The following is a 19,742-nucleotide window of genomic DNA, read 5'->3' as shown; positions in this document are numbered from 1 at the left end:
AGAGCGATGGATAGGGAGGGAGAAAATGCAATTTACAAATTCATTTTATCCAAAGTTACCTCTGGTGATAGCCCGAGGCGGGGCAAACAATACATTCCGCCTTTCCCAGGAATAGAAACAATATAAAGCACAAATGCAAACTTTTACACAAAAAATGAGGAAAAATCACAATAACCTAAATAACTTAACAGTAAAGAAAGCCAGTGCGGCCCTTTAGTTCATCACAATATCTGTTAGACAGTGACTTTACATCAACCCTAACCCTGTAAGACATTCCAAGCAGCTCTAAATCTTTTAAATATCTTATACAGTCTATCCTCTAAATGAATTCTGTAGTAGTGTAACAATAAATAGAAGACTACTATACTAGTAGAGACGCTCTCTGTGCTGTTAGCAGGTCCACCAGAAGATTTATTTAGTTGTTATTCTAACACCACGAAATATAAATTCCAATAGCCACACAAGAAAAAGGGTATTTTTGTGGTATTTGTGGTGGAGTGCGGAGGATGAGCTAAGACGTCTTACAGCCTGAGGACAGTAGCTGCTCTGTAGTCTGGAGGTACGGCAGCAGATACTTCTGTATCTCTTGCCAGACGGCAGCAGGGTGAACGAGGTCGTGACATACTGAAGTTTTTTAATATCCTTTGGTCTCTACAAAGGCACCTCATTGATATCACTGATGCTCGGTGGATGGGTACCAGTGTTCTTGGTAGATTTAATCACCTGCTGCAGAGTCCTCCTGTCCAGGTCCGTGCACATCCCATGACAGTTTCGATGTTTCCAGTCAGGATGCTTTATATTGCTCCCTAAGCATGGGAATTTTGCTCTCTTAAGTTTCCTAGAGAAATACAGCTGTTTCTGAGCTTCCTTAACCAGGGCGGAGATGTGATGTGTCTACAAAAGATTCTCTGACTGCTGCTGATTCCCAGGAACCTACATCACCGGCTTCCCCTCAGTTCAAATTATGTAACAGGGGTGTGTGTCTTTGTTTGTTTTTTTCTAAAAGTCAATGTTCAGCGCAATTATTTTGCTGACGTTGAGCAGTAAGTTGATCTGTGATAAAAACACTGCAAGGTTGCTGATTTCCTCACGATATTTCATCTGTGCTTGTAATCCAGCCAATGATGGTAGTGTCATCTGCGAACTTCACCACAGAGTTTTCGCCATGTCTGGTGGTTGCAGTCGTGGTGTGCCGTGTGAACAGGAGGAGGCTGAGCACACAGCCCTGGGGCGCTCCGGTGTTCAACACAAGAGTGGAGGTGGTGTGACCGCCAACGTGAACTGCCTGGGGTCTGTTTGTGAAGACGTCCAAGCAAAGTAATCTCACCATTGGGTCCATTTAGTAGCTCCTCTGGAGCTTTTAGTGGTACCACACAATCTTTCTCAGCAGATGTTCACGCGATGAGCTTGTTCTGTCAACTATTGTTCCCAAAGTCAAGAATTAACTTTCAAACTCAAGCCAACATGGATGAGATGTTCTTAAAGTACTCAGAAAAATTGGAATTTGAACAGTGATAATGAGAGTGTTTTGTTAAATAGTTTGGTTTACTTTATATTGTTTATTTTCCAACTGTAAAATGTCCAACTCATACATATTTCTGTCACAGTATTCTAAAAATCAAATGTAAGTGTTCCTTTTCATTTAATTAATGCATTTATACAAAACAAAAATCAGATTTTCAGTCTCTAAAATATTGATATCGGCTTTAAAAAATCCAGCCTCAGTCAGGCGATGTTCAGGAGTGACATTGTGAGGTACTGTGGTCAGTACTGATGCTGCACCAGTCCGTCTGTCCATCTCGTGCTCCTTGTTACCTCGGGAACAAGATCCAGACATACTTGAACTCCCTTGCTTGGGGCAGCAACTCAACCCCAACCCGGAAGTAGCAATCCACCGTTTTCTGGCAGAGAACCAAGGCCTCAGATTTGGAGGTGCTGACTCTCATCCCAACTACTTCACACTCAGCTGCAAACTGCAACAGCACATGCTGGAGGTCACGACCTGAGGAAGCCAACAGAACCACATCGTCTGCAAAAAGCAGAGACGCAATGCTGAGGTTCCCAAATCTCCTCACTTGGGCTGTGCCTTGAGATCCTGTCCATGAATACCACAAACAGAATCAGTGACAAGGGACAACCTTGGCAGAGTCCAACACCCACTGAGGACGTGTTTGACTTTGTGCCGAGGATACAGATACAGTAACGAAAGCTGTCAAATAATTGTAGCGCAGTAAAAAGTACAATAATTATCTCTCAAAATGTAGTGGAGTAGAAGTAACAAGTAGCATGAAAAGAAAAGACTCAGGTAAAGTACAAGTACCTTAAATTAATACAGAACTTAAATAAATGTATTCTGCCACTGTTAAACTCTCATGCCATGTAGTGTTGGTGTTGCATCGGACCGACTCTTATTTTTGTGCCCCCTAACTTTACATGCAACCTTGTCACATCATTGCATCACACACATGCCAGATTTTGAACGGGACTTTGCACAGTGATGGGCCTGAAATGTTGTAAATCACATTGTTTTGACACCACCACTGACCCTCCAGCATCCGCAGGTCACTGAGTGCAAAATGCACATGAAAGACACGCTTTGGTGTTTCCCTCCTTTTCTTTTAATCTGGGTGAACAAAGCGAAGGCGGATATAGTGTAGAGACCTCAGAGGCTGCAGACAGGGTCTATACATAGCTGTCAGAGAGGGGAGGGAGAGGGGAGGAAACTGACGCTAGTTTTCCATATATGGGCATAGCTACTATAGGAAGGAGAACACACACACAAACACAAACACACACACACAGAAAAAACACATGCATTCACTTTCTGAACACTTTGCAGCCTTTTCTTCTTCTTGCCATCCAAGCTCCCCTGTGTTGACCAGTGCACTGTAACCTAATCAGGACCTTAAATATTCTTACGTCTGTTCTTCCATTCATGAGTGGAAAAAGCTCCGCCTCCAGCTTACGTCAGTTTGTTTACACACGTCCCGCCCCTCCCAGCTGAGCAAAACCGCAAACACACAACCGGGCGGCACATTTCATCAGCTACCACGGCAACAGCGCCTCTGTGGCCTCCGGTCTGCGCCCTTTCAACCAGAAGATATCAACGGTAAATGCTCCTCTTTCATTGATACATTAAAATAGTTATTTTTATTCATCTAAGTCGTGTTTTTATCGACGTTTTTCGCGCCCGTGTTGTATATTTTACCTCACCACCCGGAAAAGTAGACTGATGCAATCCGCCCTCGTGTGTTATCAGTTGGTGCACTCCTGTTTAAAAAGAGTACAACTCGTATGTGCACGGTGATTTATGTTTGAGGATTAATTGATAATATTTTTAGGTTTATATTTTAAGTTTATTTACCCAGTCGGTGGCGTTTTTAAGGCGGTGGAGTTTGTCAAAATGAGCGCGGAATCAGCTGATGTACCAGACTGCGTTCACGGAAAACCAAAATAAAGTAGATACAGGACACTCAATAAGAGGTGGTCGTTGTGGGGAGACGTTTAAACTAGTTTGTGGCATTTTAAACTCACTTTCCCGTGTTTTCTTTCGGGGTTTTCATTCATTGTTTTGGTCCGAGCCGGTTAGCGTACAACACTAGTACGGTGTGCTACCAAGGCGGTGGATGACCGTAATGCTGCTTTCACAGACCCCCCAAGAAGCTCCGTAATTCTGAACACTCCGATGAATTATCTGTAAGCAAAACGCACCCTGATGCAAAAAAATGTGGAAGTTGTGTGTTGTTTGTTTTCAATCAAGCAACACAGCTGGGTGGGTTCAGTAAAAATACACAGGATATTACGTGAGGTAACCTCGACTGCTAAAACCGCGCACAAAACAAACACAAGTAGCACCGGCCCTGTGTGTACATTAGGGAATTACTGTTTCCGTGATCGCTGAAGGCAGCATTAGCACCACGCTAGAGTCGACCGGTCGGAGCCACGTAGCTAACTGCCGTTTCGGTCTCTGACAGATGGACTGTCGGCCTAAAAGACAGCTGAGCATCGTCCAGTTTGTTTGGCATTTGAGGCTATTTTTAGTGTCCGTTAATGTCGCTTAGTATACAGTAACCTTGACTCCCAACATCCGCGAGTACTATCGAAGTGAGTCATCCTTCCGGGTAAGGCTCTCTAGCATGCTGTCTGCTTTCAAGGTGCTGTTGCCATGCGTGTGTTGCATCAGCCGGTAGAAATCCCGCCGTAAAATAAGAAGAAATAGTGAAATTATTGTGGTGGTGCAGACAAGAGTGTGGGTGTGGACGGTCAGGTGCTTTAACGAGAGAGGGGAGGGGGAGGGGGAGGGTGGTCAGGTGTAGAGTCGTCAAGACGTCAAGGTCCTAAGGCATAGGTGTACCTCACACTAATGTAGCTGCAGCAGGATGAGCAGCCCATGCATTTACATTTTTGCACACTTAAATCTGATTCATTTTTATCTGTGTACTGTGAGGAGAATGTTTGTTGTGCATATACAGTTGCCAACCTCATAGGCACACTTGGCAAAAAAAAAAATGCAGTCCACTACAAAAAACCTGAAATAAATCCTAGTTTTTGAGAGATTTGGCTCCAATTTTATGGATATTTTAGTGCTGTTGAATTGACAATTGTTTACTTGTTTAATCACTAGTATTTTACGGAATATTGGTCTGTTAGGCTGCAGGTATACTTAAGAATAAACTGGCAGCTAAGTATTAAATCATGATAGTCTGTGTGCCGGATGTCTATAATTGTAATTGTTACTATTACTGTAATTGTTAAATCCTCCTAAGCAATCATGCGTTATGGCATGACTGAGTGGAATTGCGTACCCTTTTTGGTTATTCAATTGCTTTTAGATTAACCAGATTGTGTGTGTCTAGTAACAGGAAGAGTGTGCACCACACCCTTAATGTCTGCGTCTGACATGTTCTTGGTGCATTTTGGTATCAGCCATCATCAAATGGACAGATTAAATGCCTGTGTATGGTGTGTATGTGTGTGTTTTAATCGTGAATTGATTTTTTTCTTTTTGGGAGAAGCTGCGGCTGCCTGTTTTCTAATTAGTCAGAGCATAATTAAACACTCAGAGAGGAAGATTATACGGGTGAAGTCTTTCTGCATACGTGGCCTCCTCTGGTCTGAACTGTGCTGTGTGCAGCTTAGTAGCCATATCTCGACATGAAAACGTGTCCAGCTGACAGGTTATCTCTTCTTGTAACGTGTGGATTTGTGCGTCTCGTCATGTTAACAGTGTTGGCATTGGTCATGGGAAAGTGAGCAGACTTCACATTCCATCTCACAGCGGGAGCAGCTTTTGGCAGGAGTCGTGGTTTTCATCCAGGTGACTTAAAGGGTCGTTCGGTTCAGTCTCAGTGGTCGGTTTTTCCATGCATGCTTGCACACAAGTTTACACACATACAGTAACAAAAACACATACACCCTTTATGTGAAATGACAATGTACCTTACTCATACAAACATATATTTCTGGCTCACAAGAAAGTTCATGACTTCAAACACCCATAAGACCATTGTGTGTGGGATGCCTGAAGAATGGTTCACTGACCGTACAGTCATGACACGGTGTACCTTCTAGGGTTACGCAAGGTCACATTTACTCTATTCAGTGGATGTTTAGTGCTGCAGGATACTGGACATGTTGTTCCCTTTGTTCAGCTGCTGACCCCATAGATGACTATACAGGATGGATGCAGGATTTTCAGTAAATCTAAACTTCACTTTCTAATTTGTTTATATACAGAGAATGTATTTGAATTGCTCCGCTGGTGAATCTTCGTTCTTAAATGTAGATTTTCACTGTAGAGAGAAAAGCTTAAGTTGCCTAGAATAAAATGCAGCGGATTTACAAAAGTGCAGAAATTTGGAATAGTGCAGCTTCGTGTTTTTGTTTGAGCTCGGATCAGTTTGTGGCTAAAGTCAAGTTTCCATTTTGCGATTATTAATTTGATAATAATTAATAGTAATTTAACTGGACAATCGAGCTGCAACAATTAATCAATTAGTTGTCAACTGTTGCATTAATTGCCAACTAATTTGATAATTGATTAATCAGTTTGAGTCGTTTTTAAGAAAAAAAACTGTTGAAATTCTCTGATTCCATCTTGTTGTATGTTTATATTTTCTAGTTCCTTTACTCCTCAGTAAAGAAGCAGTAACCTGAACAACTTTGGACAAGACATTTGAGGATGGAACAGTGACTGACATTTCTCACAATTTTTCAAATTTTTCAACTTATTAATTAACTGAGGCAATAACCGACAGATGAATCGAAAATAAGTGTTATTTGCATCCCTTCTTGACAACGCTGCTGTGACGTAGCAGAACTAACATCGCTGGTCTGCCAGTATCACCACAGAGCTGTGTTGGTGTTGTTGTTGTTGTTGTCAACAGCGGCCGTCAAAACAAAGCCATGCGTTGTTTATCTGGGTAGAAGGAGGAGCAGAAACAAGCCATAATGAGGCTAGCAGGTTTGTTACTTCTCTGAATAATCCTCTTAGAGTCCCCTGGCAGCAGTTGCAGCAATGCTAAGTCAAGTAGCAGGACCATTATCCCTGAAGCCTGCTGTAACCGGAGTACGGTCGGCCCAAGGCTGTGGTCATAGTCCTTCAAGATAAAGAGCCTTTTAGTTAGTCCCATTTTAAAAAAAAAAAACAACAACAACAAAAAAAAAAGAAAAACAGTAAATAAATAAATATGCTCTGCGGCTGTGATGCAACAAAGCGGAAATCAAGTCGTCTCCCTTGTTCACACTTGATATTTGCTTCCCAGTGAAAGTCGCATGTATTAATTGCAATAAGAGGAACAGAACATGCAGGCACACAGTAGTATTTTTCATGTTGGTGTGTGGGGGCCGTTACACCGCTGAGCTTGGAGACACCACATTCGTGAGCCTCACTTCCGTGCAACCTGGCATAAATCTGCCCCACTTACGTAAACAGGCACCCTCGTGAAGACCACAAGGAAAAGATTAGCAACTAGCTGACGTGACGGAGGCATCGACTAGGGTAAAGGTGGCTCTAGCGTCGTTTTAATGAAAATACCCTTATTTTAGGGCATGTAGCATTTTACTTTGAAAGGAAAACTCAAACCAGCTCCCCAATGAATGAAGATTCAGTTTTTTTGTTGGAATAAAGGTCAGGCAGGTATTAAATTGTCCCAATGTGAAGTTCTGCAGGTTTTTTTTTTTTTTACAGTTTGCGTAGTTTCAGTTTGCACTCAGTGCCCTGCCTAGTGAAGGTATGTGCAGCATTGGGCGAACCCCTGAGGAGATCACAGCCAGCTGGGCACAGGTTTAGTAATAAATGTTTATTGACACAACATTGACACTCTCAGATCTCAGTTCCTGGTGTGTGGGTGGAAAGTGCTACTGGAACGTCACACCAAGTGGGGAGTGGGAGCATATCCACCATGTACCAGTTTCCCATCAGTCTTCAGAGGGCTGGATGTTTATTATTGTGTTTGTTGGGTGCTCTCGGTGTTGTTTTTATTTCATTGTTTGACAGTGTTTGTCTTTTTCTCTCCCAACACTTAACTGTACTAGGCAGGATATTCTCTTTTGAAATGGGAAGACTCGAAGTGCTTTGATAAATGGGTTATGTTAGTTTTATGGTATTAATAGAATATTGTCATTGTACTGAAACATTGTGAGAGCTTGTATCCTGTGTGCTATGAAAAAGAACAGGGCAAAATTAGACCATAACATAATCTACAGCTGAAAGGCTTTTTTCTTCCTCTTTTTTAAAATAGTCCGACATACTGTGTGACCTGAAACTCTGTCATTGTATTTGATGTACGAGGAGCCTCAGAGGCACAAGCTCGTTAGTTACTGTAAAATGTCGTCCGAACACATTGAACACACAATCCACATTGCTTCGCTATGCATGCCGTGTCTTTTATATTTGATTTAAAAAAAATAATCGTTGCCCATTTTCATAAGTTTTCCAGCACTGTTTTGCTTGTGAGGTGTATTCGTCTTTTCACCAACGCCTGAAAGTATCTGGGACTTGAATTGGTGTCATCTCCTGTTCAGGGATGAAATTTAACTCCTGGAACTTCTTCCAAAAGGGTCAAAAGAGCAAAAGAAATGAACGCAAAACTGACGATAACCGCTTCACGTCATCTTATGTTTCATTAAATTCGTTTCATTAAGTTCCTGAAGTGGAAAAGTATGTTCATCCTGAGGCAGTCCGCTAACTTTGGTTTTAACTGGACACGAGGCAAGAAAAAAACTTTGGCAGCTCAACAGTCAGAGCAGTCCTGCTGTTTGCACTCTTTGTCCATTCATCTCAAGTTTCACACATTTAATGAGCATGAAAAGGCATTTTTGCCCAACTTCTGATCCAGGTAGACGACTACATTCACACACAGTCTGCCTGGTTTGTGTTGCTTGGTTAGTGTTTCACTTCTTGTCTTTGCTGCCTGACCAGCCAAGTGACTGATAGGTCTGAAATGCCCGTCCGCCTTCTCAGCACTGACACAGAAGAATCAGGTGTCGTTCCATTAACCGCTTCAGACTCTGTGCTGCGCTGCCTTTAGAGCAGCTCCGTCCTCTGAAGCCTGACCTCAAGCCTGTCAATGCTGACCAACAGAATCCGCACACCACTCGTGTGCTGAAGCAGGAAAACAGAGATGGATGTTTTTGTCTGTAAATTGCTCCAAATCGCTAGAAGAGCCACAAGATTGTCCATTAACCATTATCATGGTCCATTTTAACCAGATTGTTAATGGTTAGTCATGGGGTAGTGGCTGTAGTTGTCATGAAAATAGTGTAGTATTGCAGATAAGATAAACCTGCCCTTTCACAATACAAGCATGAGTTTGCCTGGACTTGGTGTGTGTGTGTGTGGCCCCTGATGATCACTTTACCTTTCAATCCAAGCAATTACTGCATTACTTTATCAGAGTAACAGACTAAACTGTGATGCTGCATAACGTAACCAGACTCAGACATCACATCACAGTAAAAAAAAAAAAAACACGTGAAAACAAACTTGCAGATGACAAATGTTGGATTGTTAACGACAGACATTCACGCTCTCTCATTCGCACACACTCTGCATGTCCAAAGCGTTGGTTTCTGTAATGTGGCTCCACTTTATTTAGTTTCATTTTGAACCCATCAAAATTACCTCTGCAAATCAGGCTTACAGTACAGAAGTGTATATCCTGCTATATTGTTATATAGTCGTCGTTCAGCAGGAGCAGCTGCATGACGGAGCACATTTCCTCATAATCCTGGTTTAGTACTCAATGAAGGTGGAGTGAACCCACTGGCCCAACCAGTTTAAAAACTAGGATTTCTCTCCACACAACCCACAGCTTGTAGTAAGGAAACAAAACTTATGTAATGATATTTACGGATAAACATTACCTCTACAAATCCAACCTTCATAAGTTTTTCAAAAGTCTTAAACTAAGCCATATAGTTGAATATAGTAGAGCTCACTGCCGCTGGGACTGTCCCACGTTTCATGCCCAACATTTTTCTATGGGGCGTGTTTGTCTTGTTACATTGCATCATTCTTTGACATTTGTCAAACAATTGTCATTGCTGCCCTCAATTTATAAGTTATGTTCAATTCAATAGAACTATTCTCATAGGTTTTATATGGGGCCATAAAAGGATGGATACAGTGTGTTTCATCTGAATATCAACCTTCTTCAGTGCAGCTGGTTCATCTTATCAAGCTCCTGGTTCACACTGTCCTCGCCTCCTTGTTGATATTAGCTAGCTGCATTCAACAATCTTCCCCTCACAGCCTTGGTCTTTCCCAGGCTTCTCCCTGTCAGCCCCTGTCTGCTAAAGAAAACATAAAATAAGTAGTAGCGTGTCTTTTCTCGCAGTAAGGGAGTGGTGAGGAATTAGGCTAGATGTTCTTCTGTTTTTATAGGGGTGTGTACTATGTTTATTTGTGAAGGCAAAATTAAGATTAGGTTCAAGCCCAGTAGGATAGCATTAAGTTTTCTTTTGTCTTCATGAGATCTCTCTGTGCCCCACTGTGACTCAAGATGTGGTACTATGCCGCAAGAGGTGGAGGTATGAATTCCCGGAAGTTGTGTAACTGGTATTTCTGTGAGTTCTCATGTATCGAAATGTCTTTTTATTGTTTCTCCAAACCTGCAGACTGTGAAGAACATTCCAGCAAAGTTTCTACCTGAGTTCCCTTGAAATGCATCTAGACCCTGTGGAGACACTGTATGATATCAGACTGTACAAATAAATTTGACAGCCTATGCTAAAAGAAATGTTGGTGAAGAACATGTTCAGTCGACATTTTCCGTGATTTTGGTTAACCAAAGAAAGGATGATATAATCCCACTGCACAGTGCAAAACACAGCTGTGAGAAATATTTGGCAGATTTGGCAGTTATTGAATAGTTCCCTGTTTTGAGCTCTTGTTTTTTTTGTTGTGTTTTCTCACAGGTCCTAATCGGCTGCTGCAAAATACTGTAAACAAAAGACCCACCACTTCCTGTTCTCTGTACTCGAGTGACTGTTGCCCAAGTCTACGCTGAAGGACCAATAACAGACAAGTAGTAGGTTTACCTGCCCATCTGCCTAAAGTACATCTACTGTCAGTCCAGTCACACGTGTTCTGTTTAAGCTGTGTCAATCACACACCCACACTAGAGGAATTTAAAACACACAGCCTGGTTGAGCGCCCACACACTATCACAGCAAACATGGCCAGCAAGCTGTCCAACTTTGGCAAAACCCTGCTGCGTCGCCGGACGTTAAACTGCTCTAGTGAGGAGTCCCAGTTTGCCCGCTGCTTGTCCACCCTGGACCTCATTGCCTTGGGGGTGGGATCCACACTCGGCGCCGGTGTCTACGTCCTCGCTGGCGAGGTCGCCCGAGAAAAGGCGGGGCCCGCCATTGTCCTCTGCTTCCTCATCGCTGCTCTGTCCTCCATGTTGGCTGGCCTGTGCTACGCCGAGTTTGGGGCCCGTGTCCCCAAAACAGGCTCCGCATACCTTTACAGCTACGTGACAGTTGGAGAAATCTGGGCCTTCATCACTGGGTGGAACCTCATCCTCTCCTATGTGATAGGTGAGATTTGCTGCTGTGCTTTTTACATTGTGTTTGCTGTTTATGCAGAAACAATACCAATCATTTAAATACATTTTTAACTGTGCTAAAATCGGTCAAGTCACTCTCAGTCACCACATTGTTGACCTATAAAAGTTCCCGTCTTCTCCTTTTAGGTACGGCCAGCGTTGCCAGGGCGTGGAGCTCAACCTTTGACAGCCTGGTTGAACAAAAGATCTCTGGCTTCTTTAAAGCCTCCATGGCAATGAAGGTGCCAGGGGGAGTTCTGGCAGGGTACCCCGACCTGTTTGCCCTCATCCTCATCCTGCTGCTCACTGGTGAGTTTGCCATCATCACCGTCAGTATTCTCAGTGGACCTTCTCTGGTGGTTACAGTATCAATATGAGAGATTGCGAAATAATTTATATGATGGGAAATAAAGAAAATGCTTTTTTTTTTTTTTTTATTTGCACACCTTTGTGTATTTTTTTTATATTAATACTGAAAAGTTTCACTTCTACAATTTTGAATTAACAGCCTCTTTGGTTGAGCTTGCCTCGCAACTTATAAACAAATGCAACCTGTGAAAAGGGTTGTGAAATAGATTTGGTCACAAGCCAAACAAACACTGGGAAAGCGCGAAACACTAGTTCTCCATAGGTTTCTAAAATGAATGGAAGAGAAAACTGTCTTATTAAATATGAACCATCAGTTTAATTCTTGCAGCCCGTATAAATGTAGCCATTGTTGCCACTGCGCTGACAACATTGCATAACGGTCAGAACAGTTGTCACACTAATATTGCAGCTAGTGTGGCATGCCAATAGCAGTGTTAGGAAGAAATAATTGGTGGATTGGTGTCGCTGACTGATGGTATGCTGGAAGTAATAAAGTACGAACACCTCCACCCACATAGCAGGACATGTTGTTGCTTGTGCTGAAATATCAATTCTCTCCTCTGTTACATCCCTCTCCCTTTCCTATCCCCTCCTCTCTCCCTGTACTTTGTGGCCCCCAGGACTTCTGGCCTTTGGCGTGAGCGAGTCGGCGCTGGTGAATAAGATCTTCACAGGCATCAATCTGGTGGTTCTTGGCTTCGTTATCATCTCTGGCTTCGTTAAGGGGAACACAGCCAACTGGAAACTGACGAAAGACGACTACCTCAGCTACATAAACCAGACCAACCGCAGCGGGGTTTCAAAGTCAGTATTTGACAGCTGCCTCTGTCAGTAATTTAACTCTGTTTCACGGTTTCATCGTTCTGTTTGATTGTTAAACTGCGTGTCTCTCTCTCTCTCCTCTGCCACTCAGGATTGATGAAGAGTTTGGCGTGGGTGGTTTTGCTCCGTTTGGCCTCACTGGAGTCCTGTCTGGTGCAGCCACCTGCTTCTATGCGTTTGTGGGCTTTGACTGCATCGCCACAACAAGTGAGCTGCTTTAATTTAGATTTTTTAAACACTATATATAAACAGTTACCAGACATTAAAATGCTTAATTCAGTTGCTTCCCACGTTTTTTTTTATTTTTTTATGACAACTAACGCATTATGTAGATTACGAAATGTCACACAGATGCATGCAGTCAGGATCTTGGTTGTGGTTTTGCTTGCTCTGGTTTATTTTTTTTACTGTATGTTACTGGGATCCTTGTTTGTGCTACTTACTGAGAATATTCCCACAAAGAGTCGTCTTTCTTTGCATAGATATGAAATTGGATCTTCTCTGTGACACGCAAACTTGTTTACTCTGCATCCTTATGGTGAGATAGTCAAAAAGTTGCCATGTCACACATCCACATTCGCATTGGTAATATGGGAACTTGTTTACTCAGTACCCTTATAGTCGCACATGTGGATATCGCACACAAGAGTGGAACTACATTTAATGAGGGTGTTTTGATCCAAGTTGGGTAAATACATCTCATATTCCCGCGTCATCTTTTAACAGTGCTGGCCTGACGCAGCACCGTGTTATGTAAACTGGAGAGACCTCAGCTATTTTATCAAGACCTTCACGTCTTGTTCTTGTGCTGTTAAAGACGGCAACGCATTTATCTGTTTAACGGTTTATTTTGATTGTCTGAACAACTCTTATCAACTAATCCTTTTTCTTTTTTTTTTTCGTCATTTCTCCTCTTCTCAGGCGAAGAAGCAAAGAACCCCATGCGCTCCATACCTGTGGGCATCGTGGCCTCACTGCTGATCTGTTTTTTCGCCTACTTTGGTGTGTCTGCTGCTCTAACCCTGATGATGCCGTACTACCAGCTGAACACTAATAGTCCTCTGCCCGAGGCCTTCAGCTACGTCGACTGGGCTCCTGCCAGATACATCGTGGCCGTGGGCTCTCTCTGCGCTCTGTCCACCAGGTAAGGAGGGAAAAGGTTCTCTTGCTACAATATGTTCTTCTACTCTTTTACGTAAAGCTTTTAATATCTAAGCATAATACTAACTACTGATCCTCTCTCAGTCTCCTCGGCTCTATGTTCCCCATGCCCCGTGTGATCTACGCCATGGCGGAAGATGGGCTGCTGTTCCGTATTCTGTCCAGGATGAACACTCGCACAAAGACTCCTCTCCTGGCGACCATTGCTTCGGGCATCGTTGCATGTAAGCCCCCTGCGTCTGTTTGTCTATTCATGTTGTTTTTTCCTCTTACATTTGTTTATGTGTGTTTATCTTTAGCTGTGTATCTTTTTCGTTTTGTTTGCCATTGCCTCGGGCCAGCAGCTATCTTTGCTGTGTCTATCCGATGCTGTCAAGTCTGTCCAGAGTGGTTGTTTCGTAGTTTGCCAGGGTCACAGCTCTGTCTCCTGCCTCAGCTCTATCCAGCAGCCTGGCAGGCTGGCTGTCAGTCCAGGATCAATAACGCTTAAGAAAAGCCTGCAAAATGCAGATGAAGATGTTTTTTTTTAGTCCACGCTTACATTGTGAGCAGTCGGAGCCATTAAAACATTTGGTACAAAGATGGGTTACAGTGTACGTTTTCTTTCCTTACAGCTCTGATGGCCTTCCTGTTCGACCTTGCCGCTCTAGTTGACCTCATGTCCATTGGCACCCTGTTGGCGTACTCTTTAGTGGCCATCTGTGTCCTCATCCTCAGGTACGCCCCTTTATTCTCGACTCGATTCTCGTCCATGAAGTCAATTTAAGAACACAGTTATATTATAGTCTGTGCATAGCTAAAGCACAAGGGCTACAGAAGCTTTACACGCAGGCATCCACTATTGGCATTGGCACATTTGTATCCAACCAAAATTTCTAGATACTGTGGTGAGTTTCTGGTTCATCCCTCTTTTTTTAATTTTTTCTCACTGTGACACCCTTCTCTCCCTCCACAGGTATCAGCCAGGCAGCCTGAGTTCGTCCAGCCAGACGGAGAAGCTGGTGGAGCTGGTGGAAGGGGAGAAGGTGGCCGTAAGCGGAGGTGACAGCGGGGACGAGTACGGCATGGAGACGGAGGACAGGCCACTCCGAGAGACGTTCACCGCCAAGCTGCTCTTCTGCCCAAGTGGAAAGATCCCGACCAAGATCTCTGGGAACATTGTCTACACAACCACTGCTATCATCTGTGAGTATGTCTGGGAGGAGGCTAAAGACGGCGCTTGTTGTGTCGGCTGATAAATGAAGTGGAGAGAATTCCGGATGGGCTGGGATACGAATCTGCATCTTGTTGCCACCATTATGAATAACCCTCTTCTCCTTCTTCTCTCCCTGCAGCGGTTCTCATCACTGTACTGTGCATTATCCTGGCCAACTGTCTCTCACAGCTGCTGGACGGGCAGTCAGCCGTCATAGTACCCTGTGTCATACTGACTCTGCTCTGTGGCGTCTGTGTCATCATCATCGTCAGGCAGCCTGAGAGCAAAGAGGCTCTTACCTTCAAGGTAACAATGAAACCCTCAGAGCAGACCCTCTGTGTTACGGAACAGACATTCCTCAGTTGTGTCTAGAGTGAGATCTTTGTTTTGGCTGTTGGGGACTGTGAGGCAGCCGAGAGGCTAAGATGCCACTTCTTATTTACTTTACGCACATTGTTCCCTCTTTCTCTCACCAAGTTCTTCCTGGAGCAGAACAGGGTCAGTTTTGAAATAGTTTTGATAGTTTTATTCACATCCTTCATTTCTCTGTTTTCTTAAGGTCCCTCTGCTTCCTTGGTTGCCCTTGTTCAGTGTCTTCGTCAACATTTACCTCATGATGCAGCTGGACCGGAGTACATGGTGCCGCTTCGCCGTCTGGATGATTATCGGTATATTTGAAAAGTACTAATTGTGTTTTCTCTTCTAGTGCTACACGCCCATGTGATTGTGTTGTAACGCCCCGTTGCCTCTCTCCTCCCCACCAGGTTTCCTCATCTACTTCTGCTACGGTATTAGGAACAGCAGCGAAGCTGCCAACAGGTCGTCCCCGCGCAGATACGAGCCTGCGCTGCAGACCAAGAGCCCAATTTACAAAGGCGCTCCTGACGACAGTGACGTGGAAGCAGGCAGCAGCCCTTGATACAGACTGACGTAGACCTGGGGAGCGTTGCGGAGCATCTACACTCATTTTGGCAGTCTGGTTAAACTGGCAGCCAAATGCTGCAGTGTAGGCAGCCTGGAACGCAGCCCTGGGTTTAAAGGAAGAAGAGGCAAGAAAATGCCACACACATCTTACCTCTGACTTGGAGGCTGATTAACTTGATGGCAAGACACTGTGACAGAGCCACTTTCTGGACCATGTGTCTGTTTTAATCTGTCTGTCTGTCTATACTTAGCCTTAGCCCTCTGGAGATCTGCCTATAACACATGCTTTGAATGGACCTAACTAACCGAGTACCGCGGTGCTCCTTACAAAGTTCTGTTTTCCGTTATATGAAGCCGTTAACTGGATGAATGTTACACTTCGACTGTATTCGTCTTTGTTTCCTCCCCGTTGTTAGTGCGCTGTGGCTGTATGTGGAGCCGCTCGGCCACTAGGGGTGGATTACGAACTTCTTTGCTCATAACTAAAAACGATGACTTGATCCAGCTAGTATGCGATCGCCAAGACACTCTGATCAGCGAGCTAGATTTTAAACTGCATTAGCAACATGAATAGCCATCATAAAGGTTAATACGTCTAGTTTATGGGTCCTTGTTTATTACACCAGCCCGTGTGATCAGGGTAGCACTGAAGCCGTGTGGTTTACAGCGTCAGTCAGGGCCTCAGTGCAGTTAGGTCAGTAGCACACGGTCGACGTTGACGGCAGCCACACTGTACGGTTCAGTGTCTGAGGCTGAAGTACACGCTCTACAGATTGGATTGGAGTTTTTAACACACTAACGCCTTTGTCTCCCCCCAGATTAGTTGCTTCTTATACATTACCCATGTTATGTGCACATAGACTGTCGAAATGGTATTTGCAGGCATTTTGTGGCCTTTGTTTCAACTTAAACCAGATTATGTAAACATATTGGGAGGGGATTCTAACAGCAGAAAGGGCGACAGACGACTTTTCGAGACATGAAGGGTCTTGAAATCCAAAATATTGAAGTAAAATCAGCAAAAGAAAGCAGGAGTTATACAAAGTAATATTTGTTATGCTTTCTGGTATTTACTGCAGTGTGAATCTGTTATTCCAAAGCATACTTTCACACTCTTTCTTGCCCATATTTGGTTGGATATACGAGGTATAGCCTTGAAAACATCTGTATGGATTTTAAACAATCCATCTTGTTAATTTGATAGCTCCAGATTTACACACTTGCACCTTTCTGCTTCAGATACTTTGCAGACAACCAGATATTTCTGCAGATCTGAGGAAGTTGATAGTTTTGCGTTTAACGTCGTTGTCGTCAGACGGGCGAAGGAATAGGGCATTAAAATAATCAGCCTGTGCACGATTAATCATCTCTAACTGATATCTGTCCACCTCTGCCGGACCCTCCCTGGTGTCTGGGAGCCAGGGTTCTTGCTCTGAACGAGGGCCTGTACTTCATCACTACTTAAAAATATCGTATTCACCTTTTTTTTTGTTTTTACTTCCTTGTGAAAAGACTTTGATTTTTTTCACAAAGCTTCTTGTTTAGTTTCAATTGAAACTTGTTCTTGGCAGCTTTGTCTGTTGAGGTCCCCTCACTTCATTATTTTATTCAACTTATTTTTATCTATTTTTAATTACTTTTTCTGATAGAATTGTTAATATTTATGTGTTTATAGTGTTGTTTGTTTGGGTTAGCTCTCTGTTTTTGCCTTTTCATATCGATCTAAATCAATTAATATGCTTTTTAGATGTATTTTAATCGTCACATGTACAGTTCTTAGTGTGCTGATCTTCTTTTTTCTTTGTTTCATATGTCTTGCAACACCAAATGAATTAATTGTGATATTTTGTGATCCTTCCTGACCAAATGAACCCATGTTTGGAAACTTGGCTTTCCAAAACAAAGAACGACCACTGAAAGTTGGTCTCTAAATTCTGTAGTTTGGAGAAAAAAAAAATGTTTTTACCCCAATCGTCTGGAATCAGTATAACTTATTGTTGATAGCATTTTTATTTGTTGTTCTAGTAAAGTGCTTTACTGTAGAGTGTACAGTATTTGTCTAAAACTGTATCTTTATTTGTATAATGCTGTAAATTATACTAACGTACTTTCTTAGAGATATAACCAAGTATAATTTGGTAAGAAGTTTTTTTTTTTTTTTTTTTTTTTTTTTTTAAACCACACTTGAAGGCATTTCATGTGACACTCGATGCTGCTGAAATCCAAACAATACCAATCCTTGTCCCCTTCTTTAGATAAATGTCTTCAGATAATATTTTGCATAGAAATTGCTTCCCCTTTAGACTCGTCAGAACGGGACATGTCTCCCGTGCAGATGGGAGGTACAGTAAAGGTAGATTTGGATTCAGCCGGTGTTTCTAGGTGATGTGAATCAATAAACTGGTGCCTAAAGAACCATCCTTCTGCCTGAGAAAGGCACTGGGGCTGGTAAAACAGAGTCCAGCTGCATCTGGATCTCATGACTGCAGATTTAAGTGTAAAAATCTTCTGTTTTCTCACTTACCTGCCAATGATATGAGTAATTTATCATTAAAAGGTAACGTGATGTGGCTGTGACCCATCACACAGAGCTCTTCATATCCAGCCCTTGTGCCTTTCAGATATCGACACAATCGTCTCCCCTCTACAGTATTTCATTAACAGCAATGATCTATTTTTGTCTTTCTGTTTTATATCCTGTACATATAGCTGTTGTGTATAAAACAAGCTGTATTTTAAGTGTTTTTTTTTTTGTTTTTTTTTTAATAAAACTGATTCTTGCTAATGGCAGATGGAGAGTGTCTTTGTTTTTTGAAAGAACAATTGAGACATTTTCTCAGTCTGAGCTGCATGCATGCCAGAGGCGGTTGAGAACAACTTTTCCTGCTTTATCTTTGAGTCAAAAGTGACTCACTTGACGATGCCGATTACGCTACGACTCTACCCGTGGGCTGTTTTACTAACTTTACAACCTCTGACATAAATCCTGCTGAAATAGACCTACAGCAATTTGTCACATTTATGTCTATACACATTCATCTGCATCCCCCGTTTATGCTGTTACTATTAGTGGCTTTAGATTTTGTTCAAACATGTTTTTTTTTTTGGTACAAACAGGCCAACTTTTTACACCATTAATACAAACTGTGTTAGTTTTTATCACTTGCTAAGAGCCACTTTCTGAAAAACTTAATTTGGTTTGTTTGTCAAGTGTAAATAACTCTTGAGTCTCTGCCTGTATCAAGTCAAGACAGCCTGAGGACTTTCTCTTTCTTTATACCATTTCTCATTGAGACTTGCTGTTCTTCATCCTGATTCACAGAAAGGATCTTATACACAACAGTAAAGGAAAAATAAAAGTATAGTAAAAACCACACTGGCCATCCATCTTGTCCACCTCTTCCTCTGAGAAAGTGACCTTTCAATCACGATGATACTTTCCCTCATGAATTAGTGGCCTTTTGTTGCTCTCTAATGTCTGTGACTGAGGTACCTATGAAAATACTCACTGCTGTAAATGTGATTGAGAGATGATATCCGGGGAGTGGGGCTGGTGAACAAATTTTGACAACGTGGATGAGTTGCACTGAAAACTGATGATGAACACCTTCTCTTGACAGTAACACAAAGCATTAGAAAAGCTGAGTAATCCACTTTGGTCGAAGCCAACACATCACTGGGTGAAACAAGAAGAAATGAAAACTATGATTTTCATTTGACAATTGAGCAAACGCAATTTAGGAAAAACTATAAATTGTCACACTTATTTTCTATACAATACATTTTTATCACGTCTCTATTCGTGCTGCCAATATTGATGGTTTTAGATTTTCATTTTAAAATGTTTTATTTATGGGTTTTTAGTAGGAACAGGCCAAAATTTGAACACCTAAACACCAGTGATGGAGGCAGTGTCCAGATCCTTTACTAAAAAAAAAAAAATGTAAAAAGCACTAATAGCACGCACACTGTGAAAAGACCCCATTACAAGTAAAAATCCTGCATTGAAAAGTGACATTAGTAAAAGTGTGTGAATATAATCAGGAATATACTTAAGTAATAAAAGCAAAAGTACTCAGTGCAGAATATTCTTTAAAATGATCAAAAAATGAATCTAAATAATTCAAAGGAAACTCAGCAAACCCATAAAATGTTTTTGCACGACAAATTATTTTATGATTATCGAAGTAGTTTCCAATTAATTCAATTTCATCAGC

General features: G+C 42.4%; 1 protein-coding gene across 1 annotated transcript; it reads left to right on the top strand.

The window, feature by feature from the left end:
* Nucleotides 1–3,035: 3,035 nt before the first annotated feature.
* On the top strand, nucleotides 3,036–18,315 carry slc7a3a (solute carrier family 7 member 3a). The gene is made up of 13 exons (XM_070843069.1): nucleotides 3,036–3,109; nucleotides 10,420–11,046; nucleotides 11,202–11,363; nucleotides 12,044–12,227; nucleotides 12,337–12,452; nucleotides 13,167–13,389; nucleotides 13,491–13,630; nucleotides 14,021–14,123; nucleotides 14,362–14,591; nucleotides 14,741–14,907; nucleotides 15,161–15,269; nucleotides 15,366–16,805; nucleotides 16,851–18,315. The coding sequence occupies exons 2-12, from the start codon at nucleotides 10,680–10,682 to the stop codon at nucleotides 15,518–15,520; spliced, it is 1,956 nt and encodes a 651-aa protein (XP_070699170.1). The 5' UTR covers nucleotides 3,036–3,109; nucleotides 10,420–10,679; the 3' UTR covers nucleotides 15,521–16,805; nucleotides 16,851–18,315.
* Nucleotides 18,316–19,742: the final 1,427 nt, after the last annotated feature.

This window comes from Pempheris klunzingeri, chromosome 14 (assembly GCF_042242105.1).
Source record: "Pempheris klunzingeri isolate RE-2024b chromosome 14, fPemKlu1.hap1, whole genome shotgun sequence".
In the NCBI taxonomy this organism is placed as follows: Eukaryota; Metazoa; Chordata; class Actinopteri; order Acropomatiformes; family Pempheridae; genus Pempheris; species Pempheris klunzingeri.
Note: the sequence above shows the minus strand (reverse complement) of the source record. Positions and strands in the feature narration are given on the sequence as shown.

Bases quoted from the DNA above. Each gene is read 5' to 3' on its own strand.
- slc7a3a (XM_070843069.1), top strand. From the start codon at position 10,680: ATGGCCAGCAAGCTGTCCAACTTTGGCAAAACCCTGCTGCGTCGCCGG. The intron at 13,390-13,490 runs GTAAGGAGGGAA...ATCCTCTCTCAG, and splicing joins CTCTGCGCTCTGTCCACCAG to TCTCCTCGGCTCTATGTTCC. The intron at 13,631-14,020 runs GTAAGCCCCCTG...CTTTCCTTACAG, and splicing joins TGCTTCGGGCATCGTTGCAT to CTCTGATGGCCTTCCTGTTC.